Source organism: Neoarius graeffei, chromosome 10 (genome assembly GCF_027579695.1).
Source record: "Neoarius graeffei isolate fNeoGra1 chromosome 10, fNeoGra1.pri, whole genome shotgun sequence".
Lineage (NCBI taxonomy): Eukaryota > Metazoa > Chordata > Actinopteri > Siluriformes > Ariidae > Neoarius > Neoarius graeffei.
In genome coordinates this window covers 27,063,618-27,077,786 of record NC_083578.1, presented here as the reverse complement: position 1 = coordinate 27,077,786, position 14,169 = coordinate 27,063,618, and the positions used below count along the sequence as shown (strand labels likewise).

At 39.4% G+C, this 14,169-nt stretch overlaps 1 protein-coding gene across 14 annotated transcripts in view; it reads right to left on the bottom strand.

Annotated features, from left to right (window-relative positions):
- Window positions 1-14,169, bottom strand: part of cacna1db (calcium channel, voltage-dependent, L type, alpha 1D subunit, b) — a 410,093-nt gene that overhangs the window by 116,434 nt on the left and 279,490 nt on the right. For 11 of the 14 annotated variants that reach the window (XM_060931662.1, XM_060931659.1, XM_060931664.1 and 8 more), the window contains 5 exons: window positions 13,850-13,907; window positions 13,699-13,753; window positions 13,469-13,595; window positions 9,023-9,152; window positions 2,692-2,751 (listed from right to left, as the gene is read on the bottom strand). In XM_060931662.1, the coding sequence (XP_060787645.1) occupies window positions 2,692-2,751; window positions 9,023-9,152; window positions 13,469-13,595; window positions 13,699-13,753; window positions 13,850-13,907 (430 nt within the window). Of the gene's footprint in view, window positions 1-2,558; window positions 2,619-2,691; window positions 2,752-9,022; window positions 9,153-13,468; window positions 13,596-13,698; window positions 13,754-13,849; window positions 13,908-14,169 lie in introns of all 14 variants that reach the window. The other 3 variants (XM_060931660.1, XM_060931671.1, XM_060931673.1) reach the window with 1 other exon arrangement.

Genomic DNA, 14,169 nt, shown 5'->3' with positions numbered 1-14,169 from the left:
TTGTCCAATTACTTTTGGTCCCTTTAAAAACAGGGTGGCACATGTTAAGGAGCTGAAACTCCTAAACCCTTCATCTAATTTTAATGTGGATACCCCAAATGAAAGCTGAAAGTCTGGACTTTATGTCCATGTCCATTCTATAACTATAACTTGAATATGTTTCAGTAAACAGGTAAAAAAACAAAATTTGTGTCAGTGTCCAAATATATATGGACCTAACTGTATAATATGCTGACTGACACTTCTAGGAATTTGGTAAATGAAAGTAGTTCAGTGTACAAAAATAAAACTACCAGGTTTATAAATGATCCATAATAATGTGATAAAAATCAATCGATGCGTCACAGTCCGGTCCAGTCCATCCATGCCTTAGATTGTGGGACTTCCACGCCGGCTCCAGGACATTCAGTCCTGCCTTGCTGAAGGCCATTTCCTGAAGTGGCACTCCCACACCTGCTACCACTCCTCTCCCATCAGCCAGGGCTTTTTAAGAACTGTTTGGAGCTACTCCATTAGCCAGACTGTCTCTTGTAGACTTTCCTCGCCTTGCTACAGCTCATTGGTATTGCGTCTTCTTGATTCCCCCTGCCTGAATTTTTCCTTGTTTTCTGTCCAGTTTTTCTGTCCAGTTTTTTTGTCCCTGTTTTTGCCTGTCTGTTTTCTTTAATTGTGTCCTTTGCTACCTCTGCCTGGATTTCCCATGTCCCTGTGTTTATCAGTTTTTGTGAAGACTCTTCTGTCCTGTTTTTTTGTCCCTGAACGTCTCTACCTGCTCCTCTGTGTTTTTGACCTCCTGCTTGTTTTTTGACTACCGATTTTTGCCTGAGCCCTACTGTACCTTTTGCCTTTCTGCCATCTACTTCATTAAAGAAGTTTTCTCTTTACACTGCCTGTTTTCTGAGTCTGCTCTGGGGTCCTCACTTCACCTCATTTCGCCATTCCTGACACGATGTGGCTTTTGACATTATACATCTTACTAATGTCAACATGTTAATTGCTAGTTGATATGAGAGATTCAATGACATCTGCTTAAAAATGATCAAGGCAATTATAACTGATTTCTATTCTCTTTAAACAGAATCCTAGTTTCACAACAGATCCTGCCTTGGGATGCATGAAATGACTTTGAATCCCTCTGAACTCCACCAGATAAAACACCTTTCAGAAGGACACCACGAAAACCATAAGACGACATAACACTGTCTTCAAGTCAAACAAAGAGGCACAGCATTTTACCATCCACTAGCTGCTGCAGGCAACATTGTACAGACATCACCCAAACAAAAGCCAAACCAGACGGTGTTTTCAAACATGGTCTCAAAATTCTCCTTGGCTCACTATAGTTTTTTGTGATAAACATGCACTTTAACAAAAGGGGATTGGCATGAATAAAAACAGACACAACACAAGAAAAAAAAACAACATACATTTAGTACAGGTTAGCAAAACAGCCCATTCAATCTAGAAACACTACTGACAGAGTTTCATAAATGCTGCTAAAAATCTCACAATCTGGTTTCAGAAGGGCTTTTTTTTTTTTACACTTTTGATGCACTGAAATACAGACAGAAGTGCAGACGCAATGAATGTTTCATGATGTGCATGAATACCACAATGTTTATGGATATGAATACCATGCAGCCTCTTGCACTGAAGTAAACATCTCACCGCAGGCAAATCTGAAATAAATGTTTTAAACCAACCACATATTCCAGAAAAAAATAATGGAGTGTTACTATGGTGTTAAGCAATGGTGTTGGTTTAAAGACTTGATTTCCAAAATTTACTGAGTCCAGTTACGTTGGGGAGAAGTATGTTGATAACTACCTATAATATCTATAGTTCTTACACTGTAATACGACACTTTACTCCATCCACATTCACTGGATATAAGCAATCGCACGCTCTGATTGGCTACTCTACTACTAGGCTATCAGCTCATATACGATGAGGAGAGAAAAACAAAATGGCGGAGTGTGTTGCTGAACCAACCGAGGACGAAATAGAAACTACTCGAAACCAAAACCCCCAAAAAATGCAAAAAAAAAAAAAGCAGCAACAAAATATGGAATAAAAGTATTTGATGGTAAAAACGCATCTTTTTTTTATTTTTCAAGAATTATTAATATAGCATTTTTCACAAATTGCTGTCTTTTCGCAGGTTTGTTTACATTCTGAGCGGATTTTGTCGGACGTTTTGTATAAAGTTTTTGTTTATCAAATTTGCAAAAATAAAACTAAAAATGCTCCGTTTCTCAAAATCCAGTGAATGTGGATTTTTGTCACACATGGCTTATCGCCAACTCGGCGCGTATCAGCTCATGTACGCTTCGATTTCATGGAAAAACTGTTAAATATTGCCAGCAAATTACAGATTGAAAAAAGACTCAGAAGCATAGTTTATCATATGTCAAATAGGAATGCTTTTTAGATATCTTCGTTTACTTATGAAGAGGAGCAATGTTAACACACACGTAACAGTGTAATGGCCTCTGTGAGACGACTTGACACAAAACGGTGATGCAGCAAGGCCGACCATGCCAGAGAAACGAGTTTACCTTTAATACGATCTCAAAGGTAAATATACTAGTGAAGACATAATCAGCATAGCCTAGGACCTGTGGAGGCAAGAGTCATACCATTAACAATGCTTAGGTAGTACAAAACTTCAAGGCATGGAGAAGCAATTACCTTCAATAGGATCTCTACTGTAAAGATAGCTGTGAAGGCATAGTCAAAATAACCAAGAATCTGTAAAAGGGCAACATGACAGTTAAGTAGAGATAACAAGGTGTGTTGGTGACAAGTCTAACTAACAGCACTTTCTCCTCATCCCAACGAAGTTCAACAGCCAAGACTTTGCATATCTAGCTGGAGCTATGAGGCTAATGTAGATAACAAGTAATGAAAGTTGCACAAGTAATGAAATGCAGTGCCTTGCATACGGTAAGTATTCATCCCCCTTTACCTTTCGTTGTGTTTTGCACAGTTACAACCTGGAATTGTGGTTAGAATTTGAGAAAAATTTCCAACTTTTTTTTGGCAAACCCTAAATGGGATTTTAAATGGCTTGTTACAAAGCCCAGTTTTGTGCCCGGTGTAAAGGCAGTGGGAAAGGCAAACTCTTCTCCTATCCAGCTTGTTCAGAGTTATCCTTAGCCTCTGTGGAGTTGAGATGTTGAATCCAAGTGTGGAATTGACCATTCCGAATTACAAAACAAAGTAAACGAAAAATCAAAAGATAGAATAACAGGACTAATGCTAAGGAGTAGGAAAGACTTTGCAATGGTATGTAGACCAATGGTTCTTCCTCAAAGTGTGGTCCAGGGACTGTCTTGAAGCACAAAGTTGGTCTGTGACTTTAAAAAAAAAATGTATTTTACATTTTGGTATAGTGGTGACAATCACAAACCAATTATTATTAAAGAAGCATTTACAGTGGATATAAAAAGTGTACACACCCCGTTAAAATGATTTTTTTTTTTTTACATCAGAAAAAACTGACACCACGATAAATAATTTCAAAACTTTTCCCACCTTTAATGTGACCTATAACCTGTACAATTCAATTAAAAAACAAACAAATCTGTTAGGGGGAAAACATTTCAAAAAACAAAACAAAACCGTACAATAAGCTGGTTGCATAAGTGTGCACACCCTTAAACTAATACTTTGTTGAAGCACCTTTTGATTTAATTACAGCATTCAGTCTTTTTGGGTTCACACCCGCTATCAATGAAAATGACTCTGATTAACCCCAAATAAAGTTCAGCTGTCCTAGTAGGATTTTCCTGACATTTACTCAGTTGTGTCCTCCAGCAAAAGCCATGGTTCGCAGACAGATTACAAAGCATCAAAGGGATCAGTCAGGAGAAGGGTACAAAAAAAATTTCCACGGCATTAGATATACCATGGAGCACAGTGAAAACAGTCATCAAGAAGTGGAGAAAATATGGGACCACAGATACCCCTTTTCCATCAAATCAGTTCCAGGGCTGGTTCGGGGCCAGTGCTGGTGCTGGTTCACAACTTGTTCAACTTGCGAGCCAGCTGAGAACCAGTTTGCTTTTCCATAGCTCGCGGTGCTAAGCGGAGCAACGTCATTACGTCGCTGTATACGTCATTACGTCGCTGTATACGTCAGTTACGTCACTACGTTTGCTTAAACCTTGGCACGAATATCGAATCAAAAACAACGCAGAAGAAGCAGCAGCAGCAGCAACAATAATAATAATGGATGACTTCGCGTTTGTACAGCTGCTGCTTCTCGCCGCTTAAAAATGGCGATCTTTCGCGGTCTTGTTATTGTTGTTGGTCTTAACAACTCCGCCCCCCTGCTGACGTAAGCAGTTCTTTCCTCTGGCCCAGCAGAGAGTTGGTGCTAGCCTGGAACCGATTTTTCTGGCCCCAGAGCCAGTTCTTTGTCAGTGGAAACAGAAAACCCGGTTCCAAACTAAGCACTGGCCCCGAACCAGCCCTGGAACTGCTTTGGTGGAAAAGGGGCAAGAGACATTACCGAGAACTAGATGTCCCTCCAAAATTGATGAAAAGACGAAAACTAGTCAGGGAGGCTGCCAAGAGGCCTACAATAACACTGAAGGAGCTGCAGGGATTTCTGGCAAGTACTGGTTGTGTACTACATGTGACAATCTCCCATATTCTCTGTATGTCTGGATTATGATGCAGGGTCAAAGAAAAACATCCAGGCCCGGCTAAATTTTGAAAAAAAAAAAACATCAACTCTCCCAAAAGCATTTGGGAAAATGTGTTATGGTTTGATGAAACCAAGGTTGAACTTTTTGGCCACAATTCCAAAAGGTATGATTGGCGCAAAAACAACACTGCGCATCACCAAAAGAACACCATACCCACGGTGAAGCACAGTGGTGGCAGCATCATGTCATGTTTTGGGGTTGTTTTTCTTCAGCTGGAACAGGGGCTTTAGTCAAGCTGGAGGGAATTATGAACAGTTCTAAATACCAGTCAATTTTGGCCCAAAACCTTCAGGTGTCTGCTAGAAAGCTGAAGATAAAGAGGAATTTCATCTTTCAGCATGACAATGACCCCAAAAAAGTTTTGGAATGGCCCAGCCAGAGCTAAATCCAATTGAAAATCTGTGGGGTGACCTGAAGAGAGCTGTGCACAAGACATGCCCTCGCAATCTGACAGATTTGGAGCGCTTTTGCAAGGAAGAGTGGGCAAACATTGCCAAGTCTAGCTGTGGCAGGCTGATCGACTCCGACCCAAAAAGACTGAATGCTGTAATTAAATCAAAAGGTGCTTCAACAAAGTATTAGTTTAAGGATGTGCACACTTATGCAACCAGCTTATTGTACGTTTGTAATTTTTTATGTTTTTCCCCCTAAAAGATTTGTTTGTTTTTCAAGTGAATTGTACAGGTTATAGGTCACATTAAAGGTGGGAAAAGTTTTGAAATTATTTATCGTGGTCTCATTTTTTTTTACATCAGAAAAACTTATCATTTTAACGGAGTTTGTACAGTTTATATCCACTGTATAATTAAGTTCTCATAGTTCCTACCCTGTTTGGTCACTTGAATTTTATTGTTAAAGACATCCCTGCTGTAAACAACTGGTGGTTTAAAACAAACAAACAAAAACAAGTAAATGTGGAAGATATAAGCTACTGGTAGTAGTTCAGATGACCCAGAAGTGAGTTAGTAATCTGGCGTTGAGGACCTTTTGTGGCATGGCATGAAATTGTCAGGTGACACCCATGTTATGAGGCAAGTATTCATGTTTTTTTTTTAATCTTGCTGTACTTATCATTCTAGGCAGAACCACAAGTAGTTATTTGGTGGTTGCGTTTATACTAGTGATGTTGACAGAACACTCCCCAGATCCCAAAATTTGAAGGCAGAATGGTTCAAACGGTTAGTTTATATGCTATTTTAGCATAAATACAAAGGTGATTGTAGAAAATCATGCATGCTAATCGGTCAAGAAATTCAGACTATTTCTTGATGATCACCTCAAGCAACTCGGCAAAATGGCGGCCAATCGCTTTGTCACCGTAAGTGAGGAAGAATTACAAATTATGAAAGAAAATGCTGTTCCTAAAAGCACTAAAGATGCTATGAAGTTTGATCTAAAACTATTCAAAGGTAAGGTGGAATTGTGACTTATTTTATCAATTTCAGAATAAAGTATTTTATGTGACTTGCATAGATATGTGACAAGTCTGCACGCATTACATTTGCATGCCGCTTTTGTTTGAAATAAATTCTTTTTTAAATACGATTTAAAAAAATAATCACCTGTGTATTGATACTAAAACAATTATCTGCCTCAGGCTCAGGGAACATCGGGGAATAATAACCTCGACTTTGTCTCGGATATTATTCACCGATATTCACTGAGCCTTCGGCAGATAATTGATAATTACAAAATTACTTATTTGAAAACAATACTGCATAACTGCAATAATCCTTTGATGCAAGTATGCAAATATTTGGGCTTGCATTAAAAGGTTCTGGGAAAGACAGATTTCCATTAGTTGTTAGCTACATTAGCCAGAGAGTTCCAGGACAAAACTACATGTGCATCTCAAAAAATTTGAATATCGTGAAAAAGTTATTTTTTTTTATAATTTAATTCAAAAAGGTAAATTGACACATATTCTATATTCACTACACTTAAAGTGAAATATTTCAAGCCTTTTTGTTTTAATTTTGATGATTATGGCTTATAGCTCATGAAAATCAGAAATCCAGTATCTCAAATTATTAGAATATTTCCTAAAATTAATCAAAAAATGATTTACAATACAGAAGTGTCCAACTTCTGAAAAGTATGCTCATTTATCCACTCAATACTTGGTTGGGGCTCCTTTACCATGAATTACTGCATCAATGCAGTGTGGCATGGAGGCGATCAGCCTGTGGCACTGATGAGGTGTTACTGAAGCCCAGGTTGCTTTGATAGCGGCCTTCAGCTCATCTGTATTTTTGAGTCGGTGTTTCTCATCTTTCTCTTAACAATAGCCCATAGATTCTCTATGGGGTTCAGGTCAGGTGAGATGGCTGGCTAATCAAGCACAGTAATATCATGATCAGCAAACAATTTGGTTGTAATTTTGGCACTGTGGGCAGGTGCGAAGTCCTGCTGGAAAAGGAAATTGGCATCTCCATAAATCTTGTCAGCAGATGGAAGCATGAAGTGCTGTAAAATCTCCTGATAGACAGCTGCGTTGACTCTGGACTTGATAAAACACAATGGACCATCTCATCTCATTATCTCTAGACGCTTTATCCTTCTACAGGGTCGCAGGCAAGCTGGAGCCTATCCCAGCTGACTACGGGCGAAAGGCGGGGTACACCCTGGACAAGTCACCAGGTCATCACAGGGCTGACACATAGACACAGACAACCATTCACACCTACGGTCAATTTAGAGTCACCAGTTAACCTAACCTGCATGTCTTTGGACTGTGGGGGAAACCGGAGCACCCGGAGGAAACCCACGCGGACACGGGGAGAACATGCAAACTCCACACAGAAAGGCCCTCGCCGGCCCCGGGGCTCGAACCCAGGACCTTCTTGCTGTGAGGCGACAGCGCTAACCACTACACCACCGTGCCGCCCACAATGGACCAACAACAGCAAATGGCATGGCACCCCAAATCATCACAGACTGCGGAAACTTCACATTGGACTTCAAACACCTTGGATTCTGTGCCTCTTCACTCTTCCTCCAGACTCTAGAACCTTGATTTCCAAAAGAAATGCAAAAGTTACTCTCATCTGAAAATAGGACTTTGGACCACTGAGCAACAGTTTAATTATTTCTCTCCTTAGCCAAGGTAAGAAGCTTCTGATGTTGTCTCTGTTTCAGGAGTGGCTTGATTTTTTTTTAAAGATTTTTTGGGCTTTTTTTCACCTTTTTATTGGATAGGACACTGTACAGACAGGAAATGAGCGGGAGAGAGATGGGGAGGGATTGGGAAATGACCTCGGGTTGGAATTGAACCAGGGTTCCCAGATTTATGGTATGGCGCCTTATCCAACTGAGCCACGACACCCCCTCAGGAGTGGCTTGATATTAGGAATGTGCGACAGTTGGAGCCCCTTTCCTGAAGACGTCTGTGTATAGTGGCTCTTGATGCACTGACACCAGCCTCAGTCCACTCCTTGTGAAGCTCTCCCAAGTTCTTGAGTTGACTTTTCTTGACAATCCTCTCAAGTCTGTAGTCATTCCTGTTGCTTGTGCACTTTTTCCAGCCAGCCTTTTCAGCAATGACCTTCTGTGGCTTACCCTCCTTGTGGAGGGTGTCGATGATTGTCTTCTGGAGGGCTGTCAAGTCAGCAGTCTTCTCCATGATTGTGGTTGCATTTACTGAACTAGATCGAGAGATACACGGTATTTATACTGTTTTACTCAAACACGAAATGAAATATTTTCATATTTTTGAGATGTTTCTTAAACATTTTTTGCACTGTCGGACGTACTTATCAAAATTAAAATAGAAAAATGCTTGAAACATTTTAGTTTATTTCTCAAATATATTAAATTGTCACTTTCTTAAATAACTGACGGGAAATATTGAACTTTTTCACGATATTCTATTTTTTTTTTAGATGCACCTGTATAGAAGAAAATGTTTGCAACACAAAACAGGTTACATCTAATTAACTACATTATGAGGAAGAAAATTTTGTAAATTTGATTATACAATAAACCATTCCTTTAAAACACAATTCATGAAGCTTTAAGTTAATTGACCGATCTATTATACACAAGAAAAAAGTTTCTTAGAAAAGAGCATTTAGTCTCTTTATTCTTTCATTGCTGCACATAGGCAACTGCATGAAGAAAGTTAATATGCCATATGTTGTCAGATGAAGCTTTGGAAAGAGTTCATGGTGTTAGAATAAGCATGCATAGAAATAAAGCTATAATAAATTAATTAATGCCTTTGAGTATCTTCAGATTTACAGATGGATGGTATAATTTGTCTATTTGTTTTGCTAAGGTTTCTGAAAGTGCTTAAGGTAAGCTCTTACGATGTTCCGTGGTGAGTGGTTCCGTATAGGGTCCTCGGCTGCCAGTGAGAAGGAGCTAAGCATGATGAAGACAAGAGTAATGTTGGTGAAGACCTGGTGGTTGATCAGGTGATAGCAGCCCACACGGAACCTGTGGAAATGTGAGAATGGAGATCAGATAATGTACATCACCCTCCAGAATTACTGACACCCTTCATATACTGTAAATACCATTAAACACACTTGCTGTCATGACAAAAAGTTTCATATGTTTGAAACAGATGGAAATTGAGTTGGAAAAGTATAAGAAGTGAGGAGAATGATGATTGTGGAACAAAAAAGCCTGAAGATTACATTTTCAGCACTGCAGATTTACTTGATTTTTATGATTGCCAAGTTTCAAAACTGAAACAAAGATGTTTGGAAGAAATCCTTCCTGAGAGAACCTCAGAAAATTCAGTGCCTGAATTTCACCAAGCATCATTAGAATTACTCAGATGAAACCAAAATCCAACATTTTTCTCAAGGAAAAGCATTACTGATGCCTTAGGGATGTAGTGTGGAAGAGGCTCTTGTGAAGCTCGAAGGCATCATTAATTCTCCGAAACCCAAGAATATTTCAGACTAACATGTGGTTGCCTCTACCAGGAGGTTCAGATTTGGCTTTCAACATGACAGAGCTAAACATACAGTGGATATAAAAAGTGTACACACCCCATTAAAATTATAGCTTTTTTCTGATGTAAAAAAAAAGAGACCATGATAAAGAATTTCAAAACTTTTCCCACCTTTAATGTGACCTATAACCTGTACAATTCAATTGAAAAACAAACAAATCTGTTCGGGGGAAAACCATAAAAAATTAAAACCGTGCAATAAGCTGACTGCATAAGTGTGCACACCCTTAAACTAATACTTTGTTGAAGCACTTTTTGATTTAATTACAGCATTCAGTCTTTTTGGGTTCACACCTGCCATCAATTAAAATGACTCTGATTAACACCAAATAAAAGTTCAGACATTTACTCAGTTGCCTCCTCCAGCAAAAGCCAGGGTTCACAGAGAGCTTACAAAGCAGCAAAGGGATCTCATTGTTGAAAGGTATCAGTCAGGAGAAGGATACAAAAACATTTCCATGGCATTAGATATACCATGGAGCACAGTGAAGACAGTCATCAAGAAGTGGAGAAAATATGGGACAACAGTGACATTACCGGGAACTGGACGTCCCTCCAAAATTGATGAAAAGACAAGATGAAAACTGGTCAGGGAGGCTGCCGAGAGGCCTACAGCAACACTGAAGGAGCTGCAGGGATTTCTGGCAAGTACTGGTTGTGTACTACATGTGACAACAATCTCCCGTATTCTCCGTATGTCTGGACTATGATGCAGGGTCAAAGAAAAACATCCAGGCCTGGCTAAATTTTGCAAAAAAAAAAAATACATCAACTCTCCCAAAAGCATGTGGGAAAATGCGTTATGTTCTGATGAAACCAAGGTTGAACTTTTTGGCCACAATTCCAAAAGGTATGTTTGACGCAAAAACAACACTGCGCATCACCAAAAGAACACCATACCCACGGTGAAGCACAGTGGTGGCAGCATCATGTTTTGGGGTTGTTTTTCTTCAGCTGGACCAGGGGCTTTAGTCAAGCTGGAGGGAATTATGAACAGTTCTAAATACCAGTCAATTTTGGCCCAAAACCTTCAGGTGTCTGCTAGAAAGCTGAAGATAAAGAGGAATTTCATCTTACAGCATGACAATGACCCCAGGCATACATTGAAATCAACAAAAGAATGGCTTCACCAAAAGAAAATAAAAAAGTTTTGGAATGGCCCAGCCAGAGCCCAGAGCTAAATCCAATTGAAAATCTGTGGGGTGACCTGAAGAGGGCTGTGCACAAGACATGCCCTCGCAATCTGACAGATTTGGAGCGCTTTTGCAAGGAAGAGTGGGCAAATATTGCCAAGTCTAGATGTGGCAGGCTGATCGACTCCGACCCAAAAGGACTGAATGCTGTAATTAAATCAAAAGGTGCTTCAACAAAGTATTAGTTTAAGGGTGTGCACACTTATGCAACCAGCTTATTGTATGTTTGTAATTTTTTTCTCCCCCTAACAGATTTGTTTGTTTTTCAAGTGAATTGTACAGGTTATAGGTCACAAGGTGGGAAAAGTTTTGAAATTATTGTGGTCTCATTTTTTTTTACATCAGAAAAACCTATCATCATTTTAACAGGGTGTGTACACTTTTTATATCCACTGTATGTCCAAATCAACACGAAACACAGATTAACCCTCTGGGGTCTGAGGGTATTTTCTGGCACTCTAATGATTTTGGTATGCTCTGATTTTGTTGTCAATTTCAACAAATCCTAGCAGTATTTTCAAAGTCATATGACTTTTTTGTATTCAGCACAAGTTCAGCTACAATAATATCTATGTAGTATGTATGTCATGATTGTACTTTAAAAAAAAACAATAAATGATGCTGTTGTAAAAAGCAGTTTTAGAACTGTGTTGGAATGTGTGAAAAAACATGACCTTACCCATTGTGACAAGCTGTTTTGATCACTTGAGGTGATTCTGTTCAGTCTGAGGAATGTATCAAGCACAAAAACTTAAATCTGCTCCACTGATTTGGACAAGTAACTGGCCATAAAAAACATTATGTCCTACTGTTTTAAGATAAAAGGTTGGCAGTGGGAGGGGTATTCAATGAGAAGAATAAAACATTCCATTCCATTCAATGAGAAGAGTGAAAACCCCTCCCACTGCCATCTCTTAATCCCATCAGGTCAAGTGACCAAAACAGTTCATCACAATGGGTAAGGTAATGTTTTTCACACATTCCAACACAGTTCTAAAACTGTTTTTTACAACATCTTCATTTATCTGGTATTTGACTTTATTTTGGTATTTGACTCTATTCAGTGTGTCTTGAAATTAACTCTTGTACTATTTTACTCCGTTCAAAGCCAAAATCAACTCTGTTACACAATTACTCTGTAATTTTGCTCCCACTCCAAATTTTACTCTCTAAACTCAAAATAGAGCAAAATTAACTATTTTTAAAGAAAATACTTTTAATTCTGGAAAAATTGCTCAGTCATTTTTCCTGTGTATGCACTACAGCGCACGAATATCAACTGATCTGCTCATAAGAAACAGAAGAAATATTTAAACTTAATCAAATTGATCTTTGGCTAGATCGAGTCAAAGTAAAAGAAGGCACCGCTCATCATCAGTGTCGCAGTTCTCAAGATTGAATTGAATGGCTGTCCTGAATTATGAAATGAACCATGAATTGATTTGCTGTCCTGAAATTGAATCGCTGTCCTGAATCATCTGAAGCGCATAAAATCCACGTGCCATCTCGCAACAAGTTTTACCTCTAAACAGGTAGCCTAAACTATAGCTGACAGATTTATCCTGTTTATGGTGAGCATTCCCATCGCAAAAGAGAAACCAATTGAAACCAAAAGAGTGAAAGTGATTATCATGCCGTTACCACGTGAATAGTCTTTTATGAATGCGTAAGTGGGTGCTCAGCGCTCCGACTCCGGTGTGACTGATTAACGTGACAAGTTTTATGTTTCATCTAATTTAGGTAATTTAAAAAATATAATATTAGTTGGCAATGGACACATAGGAAAATGTAAAGTTTCTGTCAATATGTTTATCATGCTTGTATGATAAAAACTCGCAAAGATCTTTATCTAAATACATGACCTACTCATTCTAAACCTGCCGAGCTTTGCCGGCGAAGCTCTCGTCCCCAGAGGGTTTATTAAAAAAATAAATTAAATTAAAAAATAAAATTAAAAAGAGGGGCAGCACAGTGGTGTAGTGGTTAGCGCTGTCGCCTCACAGCAAGAAGGTCCGGGTTCGAGCCCTGTGGCCGGCAAGGGCCTTTTTGTGCAGAGTTTGCATGTTCTTCCCGTGTCCGCGTGGGTTTCCTCCGGGTGCTCCGGTTTCCCCCACAGTCCAAAGACATGCAGGTTAGGTTAACTGGTGACTCTAAATTGACCGTAGGTGTGAATGTGAGTGTGAATGGTTGTCTGTGTTTATGTGTCAGCCCTGTGATGACCTGGCAACTTGTCCAGGGTGTACCCCGCCTTTCGCCCGTAGTCAGCTGGGATAGGCTCCAGCTTGCCTGCGACCCTGTAGAACAGGATAAAGCAGCTAGAGATAACGAGATGAGAAATTAAAAACAAACCCCACAAAACCAATGTTTTGCAAAGAGCATTTCAGTCTCTGGATTTGAACCCTACTGAAATCTCGTGGTCTGAACTGAAGAGGAAAATTCACATGTAAAAACCAAAGAATATTAAAAAAAAGCATTGTGCATGAAAGAATGAACCATGACAAGTGTCTCGAACCTTGTTAAACAGTACAGGAAGAGACTTACAAATGTCTTAAAAATTCAGATAATGTGTGTGGTACATGCTCGTGTGCTTGTCTCACGGATTTGTGTGGCTGAAGATGAAGAAAGCGCTGCCCTCTGGAATGGGCAGGACCTTCTCCTTGAGGCTAAAGTCCGACAGCCTCTGAGGACGGGGTTCTGATGGAACATCATCGTCATCATCCACATCTGTATATGCACACACATACAGTATCATAGAGCATGTCTTAAAGTACATCAGATCATCTTTACAATGGAGACTGATTTAAATCCATTTCAGCAGGAAGAACACCTGTAGAATTAACTGCCTCTCTTTCCTCATCCCCGGTGTCCTCCTCTAATGCAACCTGTGAGACAATTAACACATGACATATTAGAAACACGTAGACACCCACCGAGACCATTCATGTGGAATGCCTTGGTGAACAATAACTATTGCATACCTTAGTTTCTCCATCTTCACCTCCTTTATCCTCTCCTTTCTTGTCCATGCTACCTTTCCTTTAGAAAGAGACACATCAGATGATTAAGATTTCGCTGTAACTCTTTCATCATAATCCCAATCTCAGAGAACTTTATCATATGCATGAGTACCATCAACAAGAATTTCAACACGTCCCTATACTGAGAAAAATGTGAAACATTTATTCAAAACACCTTCATCAGATGTCTAAAGGCAGTTGTTGGTGCAGTAAATAAATGCTTACGCAAACTATATATTTTAGTAAAACCCTGAATTTAGTCAAAAGTGATGGGATTTTCC